Raw genomic sequence first — 24923 nt, forward strand, 5'->3', positions numbered from 1 at the left:
CTAACAAAGTAACATTATAACCCACCAGACCCAACCTAACCAAACCACACCTAACCTAACCTAACCTAACTTCCAGTTGGGAATGGGAAACAAAATCCACTCCACATAATAGTATTTATCTCTAAAAATATCAGTACATATTAATTATACTACAGTGGAAAAGAACACTAATTCTCGTTTCATTGTATGGAAGAAATTGGACAGTTCATAAACATAAACAGTGTTAATATGGCATTGTGGAACAAGTAACATTTTGTAAGGAAGGAGTTGTTTGTTTGTCTTTTCTTTTATTGTTCTTTTACATAAAAATAAAGAAACCAGTGACTGATGAACAGTACTTAATAGAGATTCTGCAGGATGGAATGTGTGTTTGAGTGAAAACTACTATTAAGCAAGTTTTCTGCAGATTTAGTTGAGATATACATTTTTCCTCAGAACTGCTCTTCCAGAAATTGGGTGTGTCTTTCACAGTGCAGTGTCTTATATGCCATGAAATACAGTAAAAAAGAAAACAAATGAAACAGAAAAGTAAATAAATTTTGGTATGTTTGAGTAAGTCTTTTCCATTACGCTGGAAACAATCATAGGTATGACTTAAGGAACGTGATGATAATGGTGGGGGGAAGGGAGAGGGATAAGCAGGCAGCGGCCATTTACCCCCTGAAAATAGTCAGAAAAATACAGACAACAAGCTAGAGGAGTACGAACTGAATTAGTAAGGTCTTTCTTCTACTTAAAGGAAAGTATACATATACCCTTTTTTTTAAACTGGGTAAGAAGCATTGATTGATATACACTATTGCCTAACTAGGACCATGAAATTTGTGTGTAATAATGACAACCTTTTGAATGCTGAAGTTGTGATCAGTTGTTTTATGGTACTGATTGGAGTCTCTGATTGTTTAAGAAGTTGACTCCCCCCCCTACCCACCCACACACACACACACACACACACACACACTCACTCACTCACTCACTGATAGTCTCATTCTGTACTGTACTTTGTTCAAAATTTGCAATGTATTTTTGTGTTGCACAGGGTTTGCTGCAGCAACAGTGCAGGTACTGGCCCGTGGTCCCCTCATGCCACGGTGACCACCCCAGCTGCCCCACCTGCTCCTCCTGCCTATATTTCCTCCTGCCCATCTGCCACTGCGATAACACTGCTGTGGGGGGAGCCGCCCTGCCATGGTGATCCAATCACACACTACATAATTGAGGGTGCTGATCGAACCATCACCACACCTGGCCCTGACACTGAGCATACCATCACTGACCTCCACCCGGAAACTCTCTACAGGTATTAATTCAGAAAGTGTTAAGGAATGGATTGTGATCCAACACATTTAGCTAAAAGGAGTGTACATGTATATTAATGTATTTTTAGATGGTAGGTGGTGGTAACTATCATCCACTCACATGATGTAGTGTTGCCAACTTATCTCTTCACCTTTAGCATTTATCCTCTCTGTCTGCTCTCCTCTCTTTGTACTTCCACGTTTCCATCCTGTCACTGTTACATTTTTCCACTTCAAGTGGCTCTGCACTGAGTAACAAACCAGATAGTTTCCTGTAACCCAGCAAAGCATTTATTACACTGGGTGATAACCATATAACCAGATAACAGGGTGGCATGGAGCCTATTGTGGTGCCCCTGGTAACTGGTAGGAGAGAGAGAAATGTGGCATCCACCCAGGAGCCAAACCTCCACCCCATTTTCCCCATTCTTTACAACAGCAAGGCATTGTCAGTCGTAAGGGAACTTCAGTGCACTACATGGCATTGCCCTGCAGGGGTGTTTTCTTGCCTGCAGTTGATGGATCTGCATGGTCAGACAGACTGGGGTAGTTTAACAGCACCAAATACTGTAATTGTGTTTCTGTTTACATAAGGTTGTTAGCCCCCCTGCTTCAGAATCATATAGGTTGCACACAGTATCTGTCAGTGTAACTGCCTTCCATTTTATCATCATCTGCCATGCCCATTTGCTTCTTTCTTTAAATTGATATTTTATTTCATTGTACAGCTTGTTTGTTTAAAATTGTATCATTGTGAAGCTACTGACGACATAGCACATAGCACCTTCCTTTACTTAAAGGTTTGAGGTAAAAAGTTCTTTCGAAGTCAAATTATTGATTTACTTGTTTATTCATTTATTTCTTTTTATACCCCTGTGTCATTAAGCAGAAACATTCATACTTAACACTTTTGCGGTCTTTGAACATGGATCCATGTCCAACCTGAAAGTGTTCAACCCACTCTTTGGACACGGATCCTTGTCCAAAGAAAGAAAGACAGTATTCACCATAAATCAGGACTTGTGTCTTGCATTCTGAAATTTTATCTGATATTAGCCTGATTGAATTTTCAGTTAGGTGATACGGATTTCATTCGTGGGGAAAATAAAAAACGTGACCAAAAAGTTTTTAGAAAAAAAAAAGTGGTATAAACATTCTTATGTGCTCTTTCAACTTATACTTGTCATAACTATTTTACTTTTTGCAAAATCACTTTCTTTTTTCTTTCATTGTATTCTATAAAGTCTCAGCTTTCTAACAGTATAAAAACGAATCTGCTAATCCTAATATTTCGGGATGAAAATGATCCGAGTAGAAAAAACTTGAATGCACAGATCTGGTATAAACATTCTTATGTGCTCGTTCAACTTTTACTCATCATAACTATTTTACTTTATGCAGTATCACTTGTCTGTTTTTCATCTTATTCTACAAAGTCTCGACTTTCAAACACTAGAAAAACAAATCTGCTGATCAGAATATTTTGGGGTGAAAAGATCATTGGAAAAGAAGAAACTCAAAGGAGGGAGGGGGGAGGGAGAGCAGGAGGGTTCTGCTACCATAGAGCTGTGCATTCCTGCACAGATCCTAGATTTTAACTACTTTGCTCAGATGCTCAGATTGTTCCATTGGCCATCTTGTTATGGCTACCATTATAAGATTTTGTGTAGCTAAGAGAAATACATTCAAGGACTTCAAAAACTGTCTTTTAAAAGTCCTTCTTAGCTTTTTGATACACCTCCTGGAATAATTTTTGAGAGAAATCCTAGGCTTCATAGGGTACCTGGTGGTCTAGTGGTGAGAATGCCCCAGTTGTCGACGACATGGGTTTTCATGTTTCGATCCTCAGGAGGCGACTGGATGTTTTTCAGTCAACCCTTTATCATCCCTTCAGTGTATTGGACAGTGATGGCTTAACCTATATCTTCTATGCCCCAGATGGGATAAGTGGGATTAGCTGTTCTGTTTTTATCAATGGGTTAATTGAGTAACTTCATCTGCATACAGTATTTTCATTCATTCATTCCAGAATACGCATCCAAGGCGTGAATAGTGTTGGTGCTGGTCCATTTAGTGGGGTGCACAAGGTAACCACACGGCCACTCCCACCGTCACCACCTACCATAGAGCTGGTGAAGGCATCCCACAACTGCTTGAAAGTGCGGTGGGGTGATGGCAAGAATCTAGACCTGCTCTCTTATTCTCTACAAATGGAGTTCCCCAACCCGCATAATGGCTCAAGGGAGTAAGCACTGGATACCTAATTCCTGAGTATACTAATTGAAATGTTTGATTGCTGCTGACATCAAAGAGTGGACAAAATATCAGTGACTAAGCTGTGTGTTGTAGGAAAGGTATATGAATATGATCAGTATAGAGAGGGTAATGATTACATTAGGATTTATAAGAGTGGTAGAAGATGTGTGGATTAGCTGTTCCCCATTAATGCAGCAGATATTGGAGAAAGCTTGTGATTACTTTAAGGTATAACATTCATAGATCCAGAAGAAGCATATAACAATCTACAGTGGTACCCCCTTGTCTGCTGTTTCACTATCCATGGTTTCAGTTACTCACAGTCAACTGCGGTCAGAAAATATTAAATGGAATATTCCAGAAATAATTCATAAGTTTTAAATTGTGCGATGTTCTGATTAGTGTGAGGATATGTCATGCCGTCCCGCTCCGTCCGGACTTGGACATGAATCATCCCTTTGTCCACAGTATCCACGTTGTATATGGTTGGTGCCTGCTCGTCACTTACTAGCCATCTTGGCAGGGTTGGCACCAACGTGGGTGACCCGGTTTTGCCCACCAGGGTTTTTTCAGTAAGACCCATTTAAGAAAAAAAAAAAAAAAACTATTTTACCCACATTAGTTTTTTTTTTTTTAAATAATGTAAGTAATCCCATAAATGCAGTGTAGTATGAGCCAATATCATAGAAACTTACAGCAAATACAAGCAGAGCCTAAATTTTTTATATGAGCAAAAAAATAATAAAATATCAATAATAAATCATAGATACTTATCGCATTCTGTTTTACTGGTTATAAAAAAAAAAACACCATTGAGTATTGCCAAGCATTTAATTAATTAACTAAGTGAATTTTTCTCTTTGAAAGTTGGTTTGAAACAGGGATGTGTCATGTCTCCATGGTTGTTCAATCTGTACATGGATGGGGTAATAAAAGAGGTACAAGGTAGGGTAGTGGATGTTGGAGTGGCCCTGGTGAGAGAGGATAGTGTTTGGAAACTCCCTGTACTGTTGTTTGCAGATGATACTGTGTTGTTGAGTGAAGACGAAGGGGAGCTGCAAGGCTTGGTGGATGAGTTTGAGAGAGTGTGTAAGAAACGGAACCTAAAGGTGAATGTAGGGAAGAGTAAAGTGATGGTCTTTGAGAGAGGTGAAGTTAGTGAATGTACAGCGAGGTTAGATGGTGAGGAATTGGAAAATGTGAGTACGTTTAAGTATTTGGGTAGTGTGATGAGTAAGGATGGAGGTTTGGAGGGTGAAGTGCTTGAAAGGGTACAGCAGGGAAGAAAGGTTGCTGGTTCCTTGAAAGCAGTGATAAGAAACAGGGAAGTGAGCATGGAAGTGAAAAAGTTACTACATGACAGTATTGTGATACCAACTCTAACGTACGGAAGTGAAGCTTGGACATTGTTGGAAGGACACAAGTCAAGAGTGAGAGCAGTGGAAATGAGTTATTTAAGAGGAGCCTGTGGAGTCACGTGGAGAGACAGGCTGACGAATGAGGATATAAAGGAGCGTTGTGGTGTGGACGTGGATGTGATAGGAAGCGTTATGAGGAACACACTGAGGTGGTTTGGCCATGTGGAGAGGATGGAGGGTGAGAGACTGACGAAGAGAGTGTATGTGAGTGAGGTGGAGGGGGGAAGAGGGAGGGGGAGGCCGAGGATGAGATGGAGGGATGGGGTGGAGAGGTATATGAGAGAGGGGGGTGTGAGTTGGGAGCAGGGCAGTGAAATGGCGGGGGACAGGGCGACTTGGAGGCGATTTGTTTGTGGCCACCCCAAACGGGATTGAGGCGTCTGGCAATAGATAGATAGATAGATAGATAATTTTGAAACCATTTAGGTTTACCAGTAAGTTTGTTTTTGATACTTATGGTTTTTGCTTAGTAAGGATTATTAGAGTAAATTTGTTATATAATCAGTACATAGGTTAGGCCTATGCCAGGTTAGGTTGTCTCATATTATTACCAAATCTCAGTCATCTAAAGAAATATATCATAGACACTGCTGCTTTTTTAATATAGGTCTATTTGATAGATTTGTTACCCCAATGCTTTTATTACTGTAAAGATGATGTGTAAATTCACTTATGGAAGTGATTTTTCACTTGTAAGAGAATGGGAAATATTAATGTAAAATTACTAGAGAAAGTTGTAGCAGCAAAAGAAATGAGTCCTTCTCCTACTGTGTAGTAGCAGCAAAGGTAATGAGCCCTTCTCATACTACTATGTAGTGTGCACTGATCTTTCTGTCATAAGGTGTGCTCACATGTTGAAACATGTTTTTTTAGTGTAGCAGGCAGCCCCCAGTAACAGACAAACAAGTCAAAACATGATCATCCCCCTCATTCAACTCATTTTGTAAAATTCCCATTGTGTAAAATGATTTAATTGGGCTGTCTATAATTTGGTAAACATTATTATTTTACTTGTTTTATGGTACACTTTGAAAAAACCCATATTTGCTTTTTTTTTTTTTTTCCTTTTTTTTTTTTTGCAAGTGGGTTGGACATTTTCTAATAGTTCCCCCCCTCCCCCCCAAACCCTGCATCTTGGTTATCGAATTGACTGTTGCGGTATCGTTGTGCATGTGTTCAAGTGACCCATATTTTACATAATAATGGCCCCAAAGTGCAAGAGTAGTGATGCTGGCAATTTGGATATGCCAAAGAGCAGCCTTAGTGTGCTTCCTTTAAGTGTATATACAGGCGGTCCTCCACATTCGTGGGGGTTAGGGGACACAGACCCCCGCGAATGTGGACTTTCTGTGAATGTTTGGTGCGCCCTCCGGTAATGCCTCTACAGTCGGAAATAAGTGTGCATATACTGTACCTAATAAACCAAAGTTGGGACCTGAAAGCAACATAAAATATCACATATAGTAACAGACCAACTGTATATAAAAGTTTAATATTAAAAGTTTAATAACAAATAAGTTTTAATTGGGCATGGCTGTACTAAGTGGGTAAATGTAGACCTGGTGATTTCCACAGACTCCCGCGACTGAGTGCGTCACACGCATATCCACGTGTATGAACAAGTCATCAGGTACATATTTACCCCAACTTTTTACAACCATACCCTTTAAATTCAGAGTTACCACACCACCGTCCCTGAAATTTTGGCGGACGAACTCTGATGACTTGTGATGATGATGAACATGACACGTGGGACAAAGTTATCGCCAGTAACTTGCACAGTCGGGTACTAATTCACTCACCTGATAGCACAGCAATGCACTTGTTACTTTTGTACACATGAGAGCACAATTATTGGGCACAATAATGAAAGTATGGGAGGTTTGGCATGGCATTGTAGAGGCATTGTAGAGGCAGTGACCCCAACAGTGGCAGGACACAGACTGAGGGAGAGACAGGGGAGCGCAGTGGTTTGGTGCGAAATGATCCGTGAACATCCACGCTGCTACACTTTGCAGCCGTGAACAGAATCTTGGCTCCACAGAGGGGCAATCTGTGAATCTGCAAGCCCCTCGAAAGTTGAATCCGCTAATGTGCAGGGCTGCTTGTATAGGGTTCGGTACTAACTGTGGTTTCAGGCAGCCACTGGGGGTCTTGGAATGCATCCCCCATGGATAAGGGGGAACTACTGTAAATAGGGAAAGAGAACCATGTGTGGTAGAAATTGGATGTTTAAGGAAATGCTTCAGTATCAGTGTTGAAGTGAGACATGGGTGTGTGATGTCCCCATGGCTGTTCATGTTATATTTGAGAGGGGTTGTAAAAGAGATTATAACTTAAAGTTGTGGAAACAGCAGTGGTAATGGTGATTAATGATGAATTGTATAGCACTGGTATCACAGGTCTGATATATCCAGTGTTAATGTGGTGCTTGTCAACAGTGAGAAGGGCCATTAAGATTGGTTCAGAGTTTAGTGAAAGCTTGTGAGTTGCATGGTTTGAAAGTAAGTGTAGGTAGAGCGATGGTTGTTGAGAGAAGAAGTGACTCTTAATGTGGTGTGCAGCGCAGGTAAATGGAAAGAGACTAACTAGTGAGTGAGTTTAAGTACTTTTGTACAGTAACAGAAGGAAAGGTAAATGTGCAAAGGAAGTGGAGAGTACAGTAGAGTAGTTCAGTGAAGAAAGGTGGCTGGTACTGTGAAGGACTTAGAGATTTGAATCAGAAGGCTGCAAGAGGATTGCATGAACATGTGCTTGCACCCACATTTATAAGCCTAGGTATTATGAAAAGTCAGGACTAAGTTACTTGGGTGAATCACACATGGACAATTACGACAAATTTGACACCCCTATTTCAATGCATCCATAAAGAGAACAATGAAAAATATGTGCAGAAGGTAAGGCTTGTGAGGTGAAGCCAGAATTTCAGGTGTTTAGGTGACTGTGTGACCCATTGCAGTGGACATGTTGGTAGATCTTACATTTTTGTAATTTTTATATCTTTGTTTAATGGATCCTTCCTCATCCCAACATTAGGTGGAAAAAAGCATCAGGATGATATATGATGCTCTAACTGGCTTGGTATTGTCTTCTCACTACTGTTCATTTGTGGTCACCCTTTTACAGGATGAAAGCATCTGGTCATAGGTAGGTAGAGCATTTGAAGTTGCAGAGTTTGTATTAGCTATTTCTAAATTTCATTTTCAGGTTCTACCAAATCTACAGCGGGACCAGCCAGAGTTATAAGGTGGTGAGGTTAGAGGAGAACATGGAATATCGTCTTCGTATCTGTGCCAGCAATGAGGCTGGAACAGGACCCTACTCTCCGGTTGCCTGCTTTTCCACCATTAAGGCACCTCCACCACCACTTAAAGGTAAAAGCAAGATAGAGCTCCATACACTTTCTGAGTTAGGGATGAGTTCCAAAATGCAGTTCCTCGTGTACTTACAAACTTGATTGACTTAAAGAGTTGGGAGATGTAGTAAGCCTAGAAGAAATTGGGTAAATGTGATGAATGAGTGTATGAGAAAGAGAGGTATAGGAGCTCACAAAGCTAGAAAACTGACAAGTGATTGAGTCTGCTGGATGAATTTTGTGCAGAGGAGTGTTTGCCCAAGGTTTGACACCCCTTTTAACTTGACATTTGGTGGATTGACTCTGTCAGATAAATAAGTGTGAAGCTGTGTGTGTGTGTGTGTGTGTGTGTGTGTTTTTTTTTTAATATATTTTTTTTACATCAGGTGGTCTGGATTCAGGGAACTTGAACAGTAAGTGAATGGGTGTATGGTGCATTTCATTTGGGCAAACTTTAGTTAGTTTTTCATTGTCATATATTTTCTGGTTCTGAACCCTTCTTAACCCCATCGTGGGGTGGGAAAGGAGGTCTGGATGATGATGATGACGACGACCATTGTTGTTGATGTAGTAAATTCATTACTGTATACAGTATTTTGTAGATATCATGGAGAAAAAAAAAAAAAAAAAAAAAATCTTAAGGAGAAAAGCAGCTGCAATACAACTTTTTCCTCTCAACTAAAAATTGGGGAAAACTAGCAGGCCAACTGTATGGGTAGCAGTGGAACTTTAAGAGACAGTTTTTCAGTATTACTCTGGACTGCTGGGGAAAAAAAAAAAAAAAAAAAAAAAAAAAAAAAAAAAAAAAAATGCAGCTTATAATGATGACATCACTCGTAAGATGCAAGTCAGCATTGAGGGAAGAAAAAAACTGATTGAGGTGTGCAGAAAAGATTCAAGTAGGGTGGGTGAGATGGACTGAGTTGTTGGTGGGTTGTAGGAGCACATCAGAACAAGCACACCAAGTGAAGAGCAATGTTGTACAAAGTGTGGCTTTGATGACTGGAGCAGAATTTTCTTTGAAGTTAAGTGGTGGGTGGGGGTTAGAAAAAAGGTGGAAAGTGTAGAGATTGGTGGTCAGGATAGGTGGAGATGGCGATGGGTGGTGGTGCTGGGTGGGGATAAGTTGCCATTTGAAGATGAGGAATGAAGTTAGCCAATTTGGGCGTGGCAGTGGTTATTTTAAATGATTCTCAGAAGTGTCATGCTTAGGGGACAGAAAAATGGTGATGTTGAACATGGATGAGACAGGCAGGGATGATTGTAAATACAGGCATCACCTGATATCTGGTGGTGTTGCATACTGGTGGGAGTGTTTAGACAGTGAGTATGCCGGATATCGAAGCAGTTTTCCCCATAGTATACTGATGAAAAGCCAGATGTGCATTCCAGGCCCAAACCCAAAGTCTCATTATACCTTACTCACTCAATAGAGGCTGAAACAGAAACACCATAGGTAATATTATTATCCTTATGAACAGTACTATTGCTAAAAAATGGGAAATCATACACCACATATGTAGGAAGGTAAGGTGGTGGTAGGTGCGCCGCAGAATACGTTCCGGGCAACAGACACAGCGAGAGTGGAGTGTGCTGGCCAAGCAGGCAGCACTCTAGTGGGGGTGGGGGAGACGGGGAGGGAGACACTCCTGGCAGCGCTGACTCAGCAGTCGATAGAAACGAGAGAGAATATAAATGAGGGAGATGGCATCACAGAGACCTGAGAGAGACAAGCTATCTCTCTCTCTTTCTTAATGCACACGCGCACGCACAGTCTGAATTTTCATTCCCCCCCCCCCCTTCCCCTTTCCACATCTTTTACATCTTCCTTCATCTCATTTTCTCTCTGTTTCTTTCTTTCCTTCCTCTCGTACATCCTTCCCACTCTCCTTTTTCCTCCCCTTCTTTCTGACCTTCTCCAGTCATCCCTCCCTATTTAAGTAGTCTTTCTGTCTCATGTTTCTCACACCTGCTTTCCCTCCCCCGTATCATTTTCTTCCTTCCCTTTGCATCTCACAGCTTATGATCTTCCCTTCCTTCCTCTTCTATTCACCTTCTTTTTTCTTCCCTTCCTCCTGCATCTCTCTCTCATTCTCCCTCACTTTTCTACTCTCCCCCTCACTTTCTCCTTCCCCTCTTTTCTTTTTCTTTCTTCCCTGCTTCTCACATTTTATCTTCTCTCCTTCCCTCCCTCATATTCTCATGTTCTTCTTTCCCTTTCACCCTTCCAGTTCTTTCTCCCCTCTCGCTCTTTCTCCCACTGTTTTCTTTTCTTCCCTCACTTTCTTCCTCTTTCCTTCCCTCCCTCTTCTTTCCCTCCTTTTGCTTCTTGCATCTTCTCCCTCCCTCTGTCCTCTTCTCATACTCTCTTTTTTTTCCTTCCCTTTCTCCCTGTTCTCTCTCTCTCTCTCTCTCCCTTTGTGTTCTGTTCCCCTCACTTTCAACCTGTATCCTACCCCCCTTTTCCTTTTCTGCCATCCCTTTGTCTTTTTTCACACCCAGTGTTTCTCACTTCTTCCCGTTTTTGTATGCTCTTTCATTCCCTTCCTCCCTAGCCTCTTTATCTCCCTTTGTTTTCTCCCCCTCACATTCTCCCTCTCTCCCTCCCCCATGTTCCATTTCTTCCCACATCTGGTAGTGGTGGGGGGGTTGGGGATGGGGGGAGAGGTGAGGGGATGGAGGGAGGACAGGGAAAGCCATGCACAGCACCACATCCGCGTTCAGATGCGCACGTTTCAAGCCTAGGGAGCGGTGGAGTATTCAGAGTAGCAAAACGATGGCCGTTTGGATTGTGGGAATGTTCGGTGTATATACAAGTGTGTTGTCCCAATGATTGGCTGAAGAGTGTAATTGTAAATGTGTACAAGGAGAAGGGTGATGCCCTGGAAAGAGGAAATTATAGAGGCATAAAGCTTTTAGACTAGATAATGTAGCTAATGAAGATAGTTCTAGAAGGTGTGATTAGAGAAAGTGTGAATATTGATAAGATGCAGTTTGGGTTTATGTCAGGCAAAGAGACCAATGATGCCATATTCATCATTTGACAGCTTTAGGAGAAATATATGGGAAAGAAAAGGAAACTGTATTTTGTTTTTGTTGATTTGGAGAAGGCCTTTGACAGTCCGTAGAGAGGTGGTGAGGTGGGGAGTGAGAAAGCTTGGATCAAGTAATAGCTGGTTGGGGTCGTTATGGATGTGGGTGCTCACACCCAGGTACGGGTGAATGGAGATTTGAGTGATGAGTTTTCTGTGATTGTTTGTGTGCATCAGGGGTCAGTCGTGAACCCGTGTTTGTTTGTCATGGTACTTGAAGCCCTCTCATGTGACTTCAGAAATGGACTCCCATGGGAGATGTATGCTGGTGATTTGGTGTTGATTGCAGAGAATGAAAGGGAGGCGGAGGAAAGATTTAGGAAGTGGAGAGATGATATGGGGTGCAAGGGCAGATAAAACAAAAGTGATGGTATCTAGGGCTGGGGGTGGTACTATCAAAGAAGAGGGAGAGTGGCCATGTGTGATTTGTCACAAGGGCATGGGAAGTAATTCCATCTTGTGCAATGTTTGTAATAAGTGGGTGCTTAAAAGATGTAGTGGTATTAGAGGTAGACTGTGAGGTAATGCTGACTTCATGTGTGCAGTGTGTCAGGGAGAGCATGTGGATATTGCCAGGTGTGAAAGGATTGAACTTGCTGGTTAGTCTCTTGAGTGTGTGGAAGAGTTTTGTTATTTGGGAGACATGTTATGTGCTGGAGGTGGGGCTACAGTGAGGAGTGGTTGGAAGAAGTTCAGGAAGCTGTTACCCTTCCTTACATTGAGAGGGCTTTCCCTCTGTATTAAGGGATCTTTGTATGTGGCATGTGTTAGGAGTGTAATGCTGTATGGTAGTGAGACCTGTGCAATAAAGGAAGAGGATATTTGCAGGCTCAAACATACAGAAATGGCAGTGATTAGGTGGCTGTGCAGTGCATCCTTGAGAGCAAGGCCTGGGGGGACATGGTTTATGATGCAAGAGTTGAGAGGTAGGATGGGACCGGAGTATATTGGTGTTGTGATGAGGAGAGGTAGCTTGAGATTGTTTAGGCATGTGGAGAGGATGGGGGATGATAATTGGGTGCAGAAAGTGGGAAGTGTTAATGTTGGGGGTAGGATAGTGAGAGGTAGACCGAAAAAGACTGGGACGAGATCATTGAGTGTGACCTCAGGATTAAGGAACTAAAAGGGAAGATGCCAGAGATTGAGCAGCATGGAGAGCTGCCATTAGGTGACCAAGGCCAATGCATGCAAGCATGTTGGAGCCTTCAACAATGAAAACGAAAATGGTGTAATGAGTTGTTGGTTATCGATGCACCGGGTATTGAGGTATGCCTGTAGTGAGTTGGGACAGGGATGAGATGGCATGTGAAGATGAGCATTGAAAGTTAGCTGGTTTGCACATGGTCAAAGCGCTTCCAAGAACAAGAAGAAAAACAACTACAGTACGTAAAGAAAGTAATCACCCACCTCTCTCGTAACCCTGACACCTCTCCATGCAGGTTTAAAATGCCATCATCATGCTGAAGGAGTTAGCCAGTTATGATAAAGCTACATTCTTTTGTTTGCAGATAAACACAAGAAACAACAATGTACAAGGTGCTGTCCAAAATTTTCTCGACTAATGCTACATAGTACAGAAAACTCACTATAGCTCCTATTGGTAGCCATCACTCTTGAAGTTGTTCCCCTGCACATTGCTACACAAATCCCAGCGCTTCCTCCATTGCTGGAACACTCCCTTTTTGACAAGTGTCAGTCACCACTGGTTTTTCCTTCTGGAAGTCCTCAGTGGCATCAAAACGATGCCCTTTCAGCTTGAATTTCGTTTTTGGGAACAGAAGGAAGTCTCATGGGGGCCAAATCAGGCAAGTAAGGAGGATGGGGGACGATAGCCATGTTGTTCTTGGCCAAAAACTGCTGGGTGTTGAATGCACAGTGAGCCAGGGTGTTGTTGTGGTGAAGCAGCCAATTGTCTCGCAAAAGGTCGGGGCGTCGCCTTCTCACATCTTCACCCAGCAGCCACAAAACATCATCATTAGAAGTTTGAATCCACAGTTTGGCCAGCTGGGATGAATTCTTTTCTGCACAATCCCCTTCATGTCAAAGAAAATGATCAGCCTGCTCTTGACATTGCTTGTCACCTGTCTGTCTGTTTTGGGTCATGGTGAGGCTGTCCGACCAAGAGATCGCTCACCAAACACTTGTTGAATCATTGCCAGGGCCTCTGTTGCATTTTTCCTGAGATTCGCACAAAATTTGATGCGAATTTGCTGTTCCCTTTTTATATCCATTCCGAAAATTGCCAGACAATACGCGCAAGACAGCAAACAAACAAATGTCACTAATCCAACATCCGCTTAGCTCCACGCCATGTGGCACACTGACTCACAATGCATGTTAGTACTGCCACCCAGAGGCGCATTGTGCTACTACGACCTGTTTAGGATTCGCGATCCTGGTCTGGAAAATATTGGATAGTTATTTAAGAGGAGCCTGTGGAGTCACATGGAGAGACAGGCTGACGATTGAGGATGGAAAGGAGCGTTGTGGTGTTGATGTGGATGTGATAGGAAGCGTTATGAGGAACACACTGAGGTGGTTTGGCCATGTGGAGAGGATGGAGGGTGAAAGACTGACGAAGAGAGTATATGTGAGTGAGGTGGAGGGGGAAAGAGGGAGGGGGAGGCCGAGGATGAGATGGAGGGATGGGGTGGAGAGGTATATGAGAGAGGGGGGTGTGAGCTGGGAGCAGGGGAGTGAAATGGCGGGGGACAGGGCGACTTGGAGGCGATTTGTTTGTGGCCACCCCAAACGGGATTGAGGCGTCTGGCAATAGATAGATAGATAGACCTCGTAGTTTTGGTCATTCTGTTGTGCTGGTAAGTTGAAGTATAGTAACTTTCAGTCATTTTACAGCAAAATAAATAGTGATACCAGCTACCTTAGGGTCTCCGAGAACAAACAGAGGCCGTGCAGGCTACTTGTATTGCTCAGTGGCCCTACCAAAACAAACTGGGATGACTGGAAAACCAAAGTACGTATTGGAACTGAAGAAGTGTGAGAAAAATAGGTGAAAGTGCGCACATCTAAGGCTGTCCCCCTAGATGCAAGATTTGAATACTTACATGTGCTGTGTAATGCTACCTGTAATAGCACTATTGCATCCCTTTTCAGCCGCCCCACGTGTGACAGAGGCTGGTGAGGGGCGTCACCTAGTAGAGTGGTGTAGCGTCCGATGTCCAGGTGATGACACAATTGTCTATCGACTTCAGCTGCTTCATGCTGGCAAAGACCAAGACTACTCTGTGGTATGTCTGTTTAAGATATTGCTAGGCAGTTTGAAAATCAGGATCCTGATTTGATTTAACTGATTTGGAAGAATGATGGATGTAATTGTTGCAAGCTCACTCACCTTGGTGTGTGGAGAAATTCAATGTTCTTTCTGTCCATCATCAACTTGTTAGCGCAGATGACAGAACCTGCACCTGGTAAGATTAAACCCTTCGACTGCAGGACATCCTTTTTATCATGTTTTAGCTAATACTAGGCATAAAACCTTAAGAGAGATCTCAAGGTGATGGGTTAATGGGAGGAAGGGAATGCTTCCCTCAAGTGACAAAATTTTCCTGATAATATAGTCCTGCTTTGTAGCCCAAGTAATACACCAAAGTTAAGGGTGATAATGTCATACCCATTCACTTTCAGAGATCCCTACCGAACTAAAATGTCATCTGCAAAAGGCCAGAGTAAGATGAAAAGGATTTCATCATTATGTACTGTATGGCTTAAGTTTGGGTGTGTTGTTTATATTTTGTTTAAAAAAATAAAAAGTTGAACTGAATTACTGTACCGTTTTGGTTATAAGAATTACATTAATGGCTGTTAGATACAGACTTATGAGGAGGTGGAAGATGCTAAAGATGAGAAATATTTCATAGAATGATGTGTTTTTTAAAATAGTGTCATAGTATTTTACATACTGTATGGGATTGAAAATAATGGTGAATGGTTAGTAAGGGCCAGGATATTATTTGGTGACATAAGTGGGATAGATAAGTTGGTAATTTTGCAGCACACTTTGAATCCTCATGCAGGAGCTGGTGCCACTTGATTCAGGTGCCCATCTACACGTGAGTTATTAGGTAAAATGAGTATCTGGAGTAGCACCTGGGGAAGGTAACTGGTAATGTGGAAGATGCAGTGGCCTTCTATTCCAGGATAATTGGTGAATATTGCACCACAGACTGAAAGTCCTGAGTTATGGAGATGAGCACCATGGCTAAGTTCCTTACGGCATCCGTTCCTAGTTTAACTTATCGTAATTATAGGTAACATCAGTGGAATAGTTTCTAGATGTGTTTGGGGTGTTTAGATTATTGACCATTTTATCTTTTATAGGTGTATACTGGTTCTGAGACCTCATACTGCCTGACCAATCTGGAACCGCAGTCAGGATATTATGTGCGAGTGTGTGGAGTGCGGCAGTGTGGAGATGGAGAGACCATGGCGGGAGCATACTCCTCCCCAGCACTGTTCAATACACCCAAGCCTGCTCCAGCTCCTACCACTAGAACCCCCACAACCTCTACCCAGGTATGTCCTACAATATATATATATATATATATATATATATATATATACACACACACACACATACATATACACATACAGCGAGGTCCTGAAGATACGAGCAGTTAGGTTCCATTTGGCATAGTAGTATAATGAATTCTTGTATAATGAAACAGACAACGAACAGTAAAATATTGGTTGGGTTCAAGGACCCTATCAAAGGTAAGTTTTCAAGCTAAACTATGTGATACCAAATGCAGCAAACATAACTGTATTACTGAACTGTAGAGAAAGCAACCTGAAAGAGCAAATAGTATGCAGATAACATGATTGCACATTAATTAAACATATAAAACATGCATAACACTCATCCATAGATGATAATGTTGTGTTGGAGGTGGGAAGCTGGCCTGGCGACTTGCCAGCTGAGCAGCATTGCCAGATTCCCAAACCCATATTACCGTACCCAGCTTGTTAAAATTATTTTTTGATCAAAATTATCACATTCTTAAAGAAAGGCATTTCTTTACATATATTGGTACTTACTGTGGAATTAATATTTTTATACGTGGAGTGATTAATTGATGTTATTGAATTTGTTGAACTGTTAAGTACCTACCAGATTATAATACTGGCTATCTCGTAAGAGTTACTAAATCCTACTGTTGTACTAGTCTTACAGTAAACTTGCTAATTTTGCAATCCCCAATTTATTATTCAGATTATGAAATTATGAAAGTTATCACATGCATGCAATCACCTATTGCAAAGTGTGCCAAAATATCGCATTTTGTGATAATTATCGCACGTCTGGCAATGCTGCAGCTGAGCAGTCTCGCTGTTTCTCTCTGAGGTTGAGAGAAACTGGCGGTGACTGCATTTGCTGGGATGACTGAGTTAGAATCCTCACACCTCACCCCAGACTGAATGTCGTATCATTGGATTTTCGTGATCGTATATTGAAAATACTGCAGTCCCTAATTTACCCAGGTCGTATCATCGGTTTCTTGTATATTGAGTGGTCGTATAATGGGACCTACCTTTATATATATATATATGTGTGTATATGTATATAAATGTATATATGTATATGATCATGGTTATTTCTGGTCTTTAAAGTTAAGTGTACATTTACTGCTCATTCTTTTGTTCGTTCTTATGTGTATTTGTGAGAGAGAGAATTGGTGCAAACAATAATATATTCCATTAACCTATTCATAGCTGCCGGCCTTGAACAATGCTTTACTGTACTGGTGTTAGTGACGTTGAGTTAGGGCGAGCTTATAAAAAACTGCAAACAATTATGGGAAGGGAATGAAGGTCACTGGTATGTTTACACGACCCTATTCTACCATCCCAAGCAGTCAGGCAGTCACTTCATCCAAAATGTTTTTGCCGATGTTTACTGTACATGCTAATGTAACATGCCCCTTAATTTTGAGGAAGTTTCCACCAATGGGTTTCACAATCTTAGGGGACAAAATGGAACAAAAATGTTCGTGCTAATCAGAAAAAAATTACTCTTTCATCCCACATGTTCTCGTAAGTTAGCATTCATTTCCACATTCTTCGTTCAATATCGCGCTTCCCAACACATTTTGGACAAACTGAGCATAGTGATTTCTGCTCCTATAAGTTAAATGTACAGTCGTGGCCATAAATAATCACCTATACTCCTGTACCCCGTGCCTCAGACTAGCTCCTTTATGCTCGGCAAGTCACACTGGAGTAAGAGGGGCTGAGAGGGAGGGGCCAAAGAGAAAAGGGAAGGTGGGTGGGGGGGACGAACGATGGTGCTTGGGTGGAGTGAGGGAGGGGAGGGAGGGTAGGTAGGGGAGGGAGAATGAAATGCGAAGTTGTGGCCACATAATTTGTCTATTTTCTTTCATTCAGGGCATCATATAAAGGAGTTACTATTTGGTAGATAAAGTTGCATTACAAGTTGTATAACGGCGTCAGATAACAAGCTTTAGATACGTGGCGATATCAAGGACTGGCCCGTGAGAGAAGTACACTGACGTGATAGATCAAATATTGGTGCAGAGCCATCGAGATTGAGTTGGGCGCAGATTGTCAACACGTGGCGTGGAAGCCAGAGTACGAAAGGACACGGGCCCGCCTCCTCCAGCACACCAAAGACGAGTGGGAGCTGTTCTGACGAAACCAGCAAACCATCAACAACATTGTTTCTCCGGTGCTGCGAAGCCTGCATGAGGTTTTTAAGACATGAGGCCACCGGACTACTTACTAAGCGTTCCTGGTTGCTTTGGCTTGACCAGTGTCGGTAAACATTGACAGATATATATTGGGAGTCTGGGTAGGATCTTATTTCATTTTCCCTCTAACAGTTAATGAGAGATACCATTATCATATCCACCCATGCGCACAGACATCAGATTTATTAGCCTTTTATGCACATTTATTTTGAATAGCCTTTTCATATAGAGATATCATTAAATAATTATTGAATTTACATGATAGTGACTGTATAGAGGGAGTGTATACCACGAGGGTGATCATATTTACAGTGAACACAGCCATGTCATAGGTTGCATATAATATTTAGTTCCAAAAATTAATTACATGAAAGGGCAAAGGACGTTTCTTACACAAACATTACGAAAGTCAAAGCCATCCAGATTCCATTCTGCGTCTGAAGTCAAAATACACGGATAAACACAAATATCTGGCTCTGCATAAATGTTTAATGTCACGTTAGTATATTTCTCTCACGAGCCAGTCCTTGATATCACCACGTAACTAAAGTTTATCTGACACCGCTATACAATAATGCAGCTTTATCTATCGAATAGTAACTCCTTTATATGATGCCCTGAATGAAAGAAAATAGACAAATTATGTGGCCATAACATCGCATTTCATTTTACCTTCCCTACCTCCCCTCCCTCCCCTCCCCTCCCCCACTCCACCCCCAGCACCATCGTTCGTCCCCCCCACCCACCTTCCCTTCTCTCTCTGGGCCATCCCTCTCAACCCCCCTTACTCCAGTTTGACTTGCCGCGCATAAAGGAGCCAGTCTGAGGCACGGGGTACAGGATAATAGGTGATTATTTATGACCACGACTGTACATTTACTGCTCATTCTTTTGTTTGTTCTTATGTGTATGTGTGAAAGAGAGAGTATTGATACAAAAAATAATATATTCCACTAACCCCTTTATAGCTGCTGGCTTTGAAAAAAGCTTTACTGTACCGGTGTCTGTGACGTTGAGTTAGGGTGAGCTATAAAAAACTACAAACAATTATGGGAAGGGAACGAAGGTCACTGGTATGTTTACACGACCCTACTCTATCATCCCAAGCAGTCAGGTGGTCACATCATTAGCTAATATGTTTACATGCTAATGTAGCATGCGCCCTAATTTTTAAAATTCTTTTATGAATCATAGCAGATCACAGGATGGGTTTGGGGGGGTGGGGAGAAACAAAAAGTCAGGTGTGCCAGATGTCTTTTCACATCTGTAAGAAAAAGAAATTGATTTTAGACCTTTGAAAAATGGTCCTGAGACTGGCCACTGGAGCATGCAAATTTCTGAACTCACGGCCATTGGGGGGAGCTAAACATATGCATTACTTTAAACAGTAAAAAGCACCTTACCAAATCAGTTCCTCCTGATAGTCTGTTGTATTTTTTTGATCATTTCTGGGTTGGTAAATAAACATTTCCTGTTAAATCTGTTTTCCCTTTGTTTTTAGCTATTCTGTTGGGAAACCTTCTTTAATTTGTTAACGTAATGGCAGAAGAGACTGTTCTAACCTAAGTGTTTAGCTAAACTTGGCCTAACCTAGCTTAACTGTACTTAATGGTTTAACCTAACCTAACCTCCAGTTGGGAAATTGGGAAACTAAATCCACTTAGAGTACGTCGACTTTCTCCCGTTGCACTAGAAACAGTCGTAGGTACAGCTTAAGGAACATGACGATAATAACAGGGAGGTAATTTTTCAGCAAGAAAAAGTAATTTACCAAACTGAAAATTGTCAGAAAAATAAAGAAACAAGCTAAAGGAATACAAATTGAATTGGTAATGTCTTCATCCACTCACTCAATGTAGTGCTGGTCTCGGGTGTCTGTCCTTTCCTCTCCTCCAGCCTTCTTTCTTCCTCCTCCTGCCTACGGGTGACTTTACACTTCCTCTTCTGTCTTTCTTTCCTCTTCCTTCTGCCTGTGGGTGACTCTACACTAAGTGACAGGCCAAATGGTTTCCTGTACACCAGGAAACCATTTACTACACTGGGTGGTGACCATAGAACAAAGTTTCGGCGCCTGGTGGTTTAGGGGTAATTGAGGCGTTCCAATCAGATTGAGCCGGTGAAGGTCTATATCCAAGGGATGGTTGGAGTTAATTGCTCACGTAATGCCACTCGGGGATGAGTGAGGCTGGTCATTCTCATCTTAAATGTCAGGACCAACTTGCCTAGCCCTGGGCTCCTACACCCCTCATGGGGCAACATAGGATTGGATGATGGAGGGATGTCTTTTTACTGCTTAAAGTGTACATTTACTGGTAAATAAATCAGTCTAACACTACTTGTAGTTTGTTTCCACCGGATTAATTGTGATTTCGGATTACTGTATTCGGGGCCCCCCTTCACACCATATCCATCCATTCATCATCCAATCCTACATTGCCCCATGAGGAGCGTAGGAGCCCGGGGCACCGTATAGCCTGGATAATCGGGCTATCTCTTTAAATAGGAAGAAAAATGAACATGAACTTCTCTGAAAATGGAACCTACAGTGTTTTGAAAGAGGTGCAAGCATATTGGGTTGAGTGTAGGAAAGAGTGTGCCATCGTAGCCAGAACAGAATGACAAGGATAATGACATGCAAGGTCTGTTATGTGTGCCTGCACCTTTATGCAGATATATAAAGTCTGTGAAACATGATCAGTGCAGACGAGATAATTTATGTCCCTAGGAAAATTTGGCCTTCAGAAAGCATAAGGAACATGTCCAGCTTTCCAATCCATTAGCTTTGGATTTGCAAGTATGCAGATTGAAAAAGTGAGGATTTTTTTTTGTACTATTAAATTGTGGTAGATGGGGTTGCTCACCATCCACTCACTTGATGTAGTGCTGCTCTCAGGTGTCTACCCTTTCCTCTCCTTCATCCTTCTTTCCCTCCATCCTCTTCTGTCTTTCTCTCCATTCTTTCCTCATCCTTCTGCCTGCAGGTGACTTTACACTCCCTCTTTTGCCTTTCTTTCCTTCATTCTTTTCACTTCCATCTGCCAGTGGGTGACTCTACACAGAGTGACAAGCCAAATGGTTTCCTGTACACCAGGAAACCATTTACTATGCTGGGTGGTAACCATATAACCAAATTATGGCGCCTGGTGGTTTAGTGGGTAAATTGGATTGAGCCAGTGAAGATTTATATCTAAGGGTTGGTTGGGGTTTATTGCTCATGTAATGCCACTCAGGGAAGAGTGAGGCTGGTATCTCTCAGCTTAATATGTGAGGACCAATCTGCTTAGCCCCGGGCTCCTATGTTCCTCGTGGGGCAATGTAGGACTGGATTATGATGATTAATAATTTTCTCCATAATGGCCATAACTTTTAATATTATGTTCCTTGCTTCACCCAGGAAATGGGTTTGAGATGGCACCAACTGACTGACCAGCAGAAGGCTGCCGTCATCCTGGTTGCATTCTCACTCTTCTGTGCTGCAGCTGCCATTGTCCTCCATCACTTCCTAGCCCCAGAGTCAACACGGTAACCCAGCCACCTGCCCTAAAGGTTCAGTATGTGTGTTCTCAGACCTGGCTACATTTACCCCAATCCTTTCTCTCGGAACTACCATGAGGGAAGGTCGACACAACAGGATGGGCCTTGGAAGTCTGCACTGCATGACACAGTCTCATTCACTCCACAGTGTTGTCAGTTGCGGTCTATGTGTTTTCCTGTGGGTGGCAACAGAGCAGTGCATGAGGAAGCTGCATGTAATTTGTAAATGTGCAGGTGTATTTTTTCTCTCATGGTTTATCCATTTTCTAAGCCTCCGGAAAGTAGATTTATTTTGTACCCAGGATGTTAGTTAGCCGAGAGGATTATGATCAGTGACCATAGCAAACCTGCATCTCTAGGGTCACATGGGTTGCTAATGTGCCCTCAGAGTGAGAGAGAAAACATGATTGCTGCATGCGCACAAAAGTGGCATAACCACTAGCTGCTCAAGCATTTTGCTCTGTTCTCACCCTGTCTTAAAGAGAAAATCAGGTGCTGACATTTTTTTTGAGTGACGGTGTAAAAAACAAAAAATACAAAAAAAAGATAATAATCTTGCTTCCCCAAAGTTTATTTTTTAGCAGACCACATTTTCTGCTCTGTATCATGTGCTCTGTCTGACGTGTTGTTAAAATGTTGTGAAGAATTAGTTTTTTATTGTAGCTAGACTTCGGTTTACCCCTATTGAAGGAGAGACAGAGAGAGAGAAAAAGTAAGAAGATTGCATTTTTGTTTCTGTAATGTTTATTATGTTTGGATGCCTCTTGGAAATTAAAGCTAACTTACATTCCTTTGAACGGACATCTCCACATGTAGGTTCACCCTTTTCTAGAATAAGTTTCCCTCTCTCACTCATATCGTCGTAAATGAAGGACCACATAGCCGCTGCCAATCTTGTCTGCCCTTGCTTGTACTTAGAACAGAGGCTGTTTGCTGGACCTGTGTCCATTTAAGGTTTGGTCGATGGAAAAGATTTTTTTTCTGTAAGTGTTAGTTTTATTTTTGCATATATATATATTTGACGAAATTTTCTTTGTTGTAGCATGACTCTCCCTTCAGTTATTAATATCTCACTGTTTTAGCAATGAAAGTATTTTTATTGTTATGACACAGGGCTATGACCATGGAATACATTATTTCCACAAGCTGTAGGGAAACAGAAATTTTAGTTTGCCCTCCATTAAAAGGAATTTGAATATTTATCAGGATCACCCTTGTCCTTCCCTTCAGTTCTTCTAGACTGGGAACATCCAACTTATGGTGCTCTATTAGTTGTTGGTGTACTGTTTCTTCAGTCTGTTCATATGGCACATATTAATCTTCACTATTTGTCTTTAGCTTTCTCACATCCTGTATGTTGTGCTTGGTATATTTTTTCTTGGTGCAATAAAGAGAGACCAGGTGGCTACTTCATTTATCATCAGTATTTAGATCCGTGGCATTATAATAGGATTATTGTTGTGTTGTGCTGGACTGGCATGGAAGAAGGACTCGTTTAGACAAATGGAATTAGGTTGAAGGGAAGATGTGGAAGAAGGGGAAGGAATGACTCTGCCACAGCCTTGTGGTAGCCAACATACATATTATAATCAATTTTGTGCACTCCACTTCTGGTATTCAATCTCCACAATTGTGACTAGTTTCAGTAATTTATAAAATGGGATTTAGTACTTTTCATAAGTAATGTTACTTCTGTTCTTATCAATTTGGTAAATTCATTTGCTGAAATAAAGGTGACTGGCACTTATCACTGGTGTTGCTGTCTTCTTGTGAGTAATGAGTGGTGTTGCAATCTTCCTGACCCCCTGCCTTTCCTCTCCTTTATTATGGACAGAGATTTTGTTGACCTCCCTGTAGTCAGTTCTGGCCACTATTATTATATTTTGTTGTTGTTGAGAATCTTAGGATAGAGGGCTTGAATGGTTGGAATTGTTGGCATTGATGACCTCTTGTATTGTATATTGATGACCTCCCTTGTGGTGCTGACCTCTCTGCAGTGCTGGTGACCTTTGTATTTTGCCAGTACCACCTGTATTGCAGTGCTGAGAGCTCTGCATCGTGGTATTGATGGCCTTGTGCTCTGTTGTTAATCATTGGTACATTCTTCTGGTGTTTGCATCCTTTCTGATATTTACATCCTTGATCTATGATGTTGACGGCTCTGTAATGCCATGATGACTACCAAGTGCTAGTGTTGGCCTTTGCTGTGGTACTGACATGCTTACTGAGGCTGGAGCCATGGGAGGCAGGACAGCAGTGGAGGTGAGGTGGGTTGGTGAACTGTTACTCAACTGTGATGTCCCATGTTAAGGAAAGAGGCACAGACCACCTCACACATCCTGTGCTGTGTGTGTGTGTGAGGTGTAGAAGGGGAAAGTAGTGTCCAAAGTATTTTGTAAGTTTGTATCCTTATATATATATAAATATATGTATATCCATATATATATAAATATCAAATAATTAAGAAAATGAAAAGTGAATTATTTTATAAATCAAATTATTAAACTGTATGTAATAATCATGTGTAGTTGGTATAGGTGGCTTTGTTTGTTATGCTGCAATGTTTGTACCACTCAAGTTCTTCATACTTAATGTCTCAATGTTCATGAGAAATGCACAAGTTTTTTGGTGACACCCCAAAGATAATATATATTAGCCTTTTTACTTATGACATATACATGTAGACTATTCAGAGCTAAAGTTTTGGTATGTGAGAAAGGAATGATAAGTGACATGAAGACGGTTGGTGCACAGGCTCGATCACATATGGGAGTAAACCAGTCTCCACAGATGCCAAACCACCACCACTGGCCAGGATGCCAGTCTTTCATTACACCGCACCTTGTGAGGAATAACAGATGAAGAAATACAGGGTGGATATGTTATAAAAGTATCTGCCTTGTCAGATAATGTGTACTGTTGTTATTATTATTTTTATTTTTATCATTATAACTATTATGATAATAATAATAATAATAATAATACAGTATTTAATTATTATTATTATTATCCATCCATCCATCAATCCATATTTTGATTATTATTATTACTATTATTACTAATATATAATTACTATTACCATCAGTAGTTGCAGGAGAATTTGTATACAAAAGTTTTCAGAATTTAACTAAAAACAAGTGTATCCACATAGTGAATAAATTTAGATGTGGTTAAAAGGTTAATACATTTTGAATGTCTTTGGAAGCAGATGTGCTAACAAAGCATGCAAACTGAAGTAATACGGT

The 24923-nt window shown here is 41.5% G+C and overlaps 1 protein-coding gene across 1 annotated transcript in view; it reads left to right on the forward strand.

The window, feature by feature from the left end:
• mtgo (miles to go) overlaps positions 1-24558 on the forward strand; it is a 303974-nt gene extending 279416 nt beyond the window's left edge. The window contains exons 17-22 of the mRNA XM_080268116.1: positions 1040-1300; positions 3328-3543; positions 8180-8346; positions 14534-14667; positions 15758-15952; positions 21539-24558. Coding sequence (XP_080124242.1) covers positions 1040-1300; positions 3328-3543; positions 8180-8346; positions 14534-14667; positions 15758-15952; positions 21539-21670 — 1105 coding nt within the window. The 3' untranslated portion in view covers positions 21671-24558. The remainder of the gene's footprint in view (positions 1-1039; positions 1301-3327; positions 3544-8179; positions 8347-14533; positions 14668-15757; positions 15953-21538) is intronic.
• Positions 24559-24923: the final 365 nt, after the last annotated feature.

Source organism: Coenobita brevimanus, chromosome 26 (genome assembly GCF_032717465.1).
Source record: "Coenobita brevimanus isolate Jiangsu-jjx chromosome 26, ASM3271746v2, whole genome shotgun sequence".
NCBI lineage: Eukaryota > Metazoa > Arthropoda > Malacostraca > Decapoda > Coenobitidae > Coenobita > Coenobita brevimanus.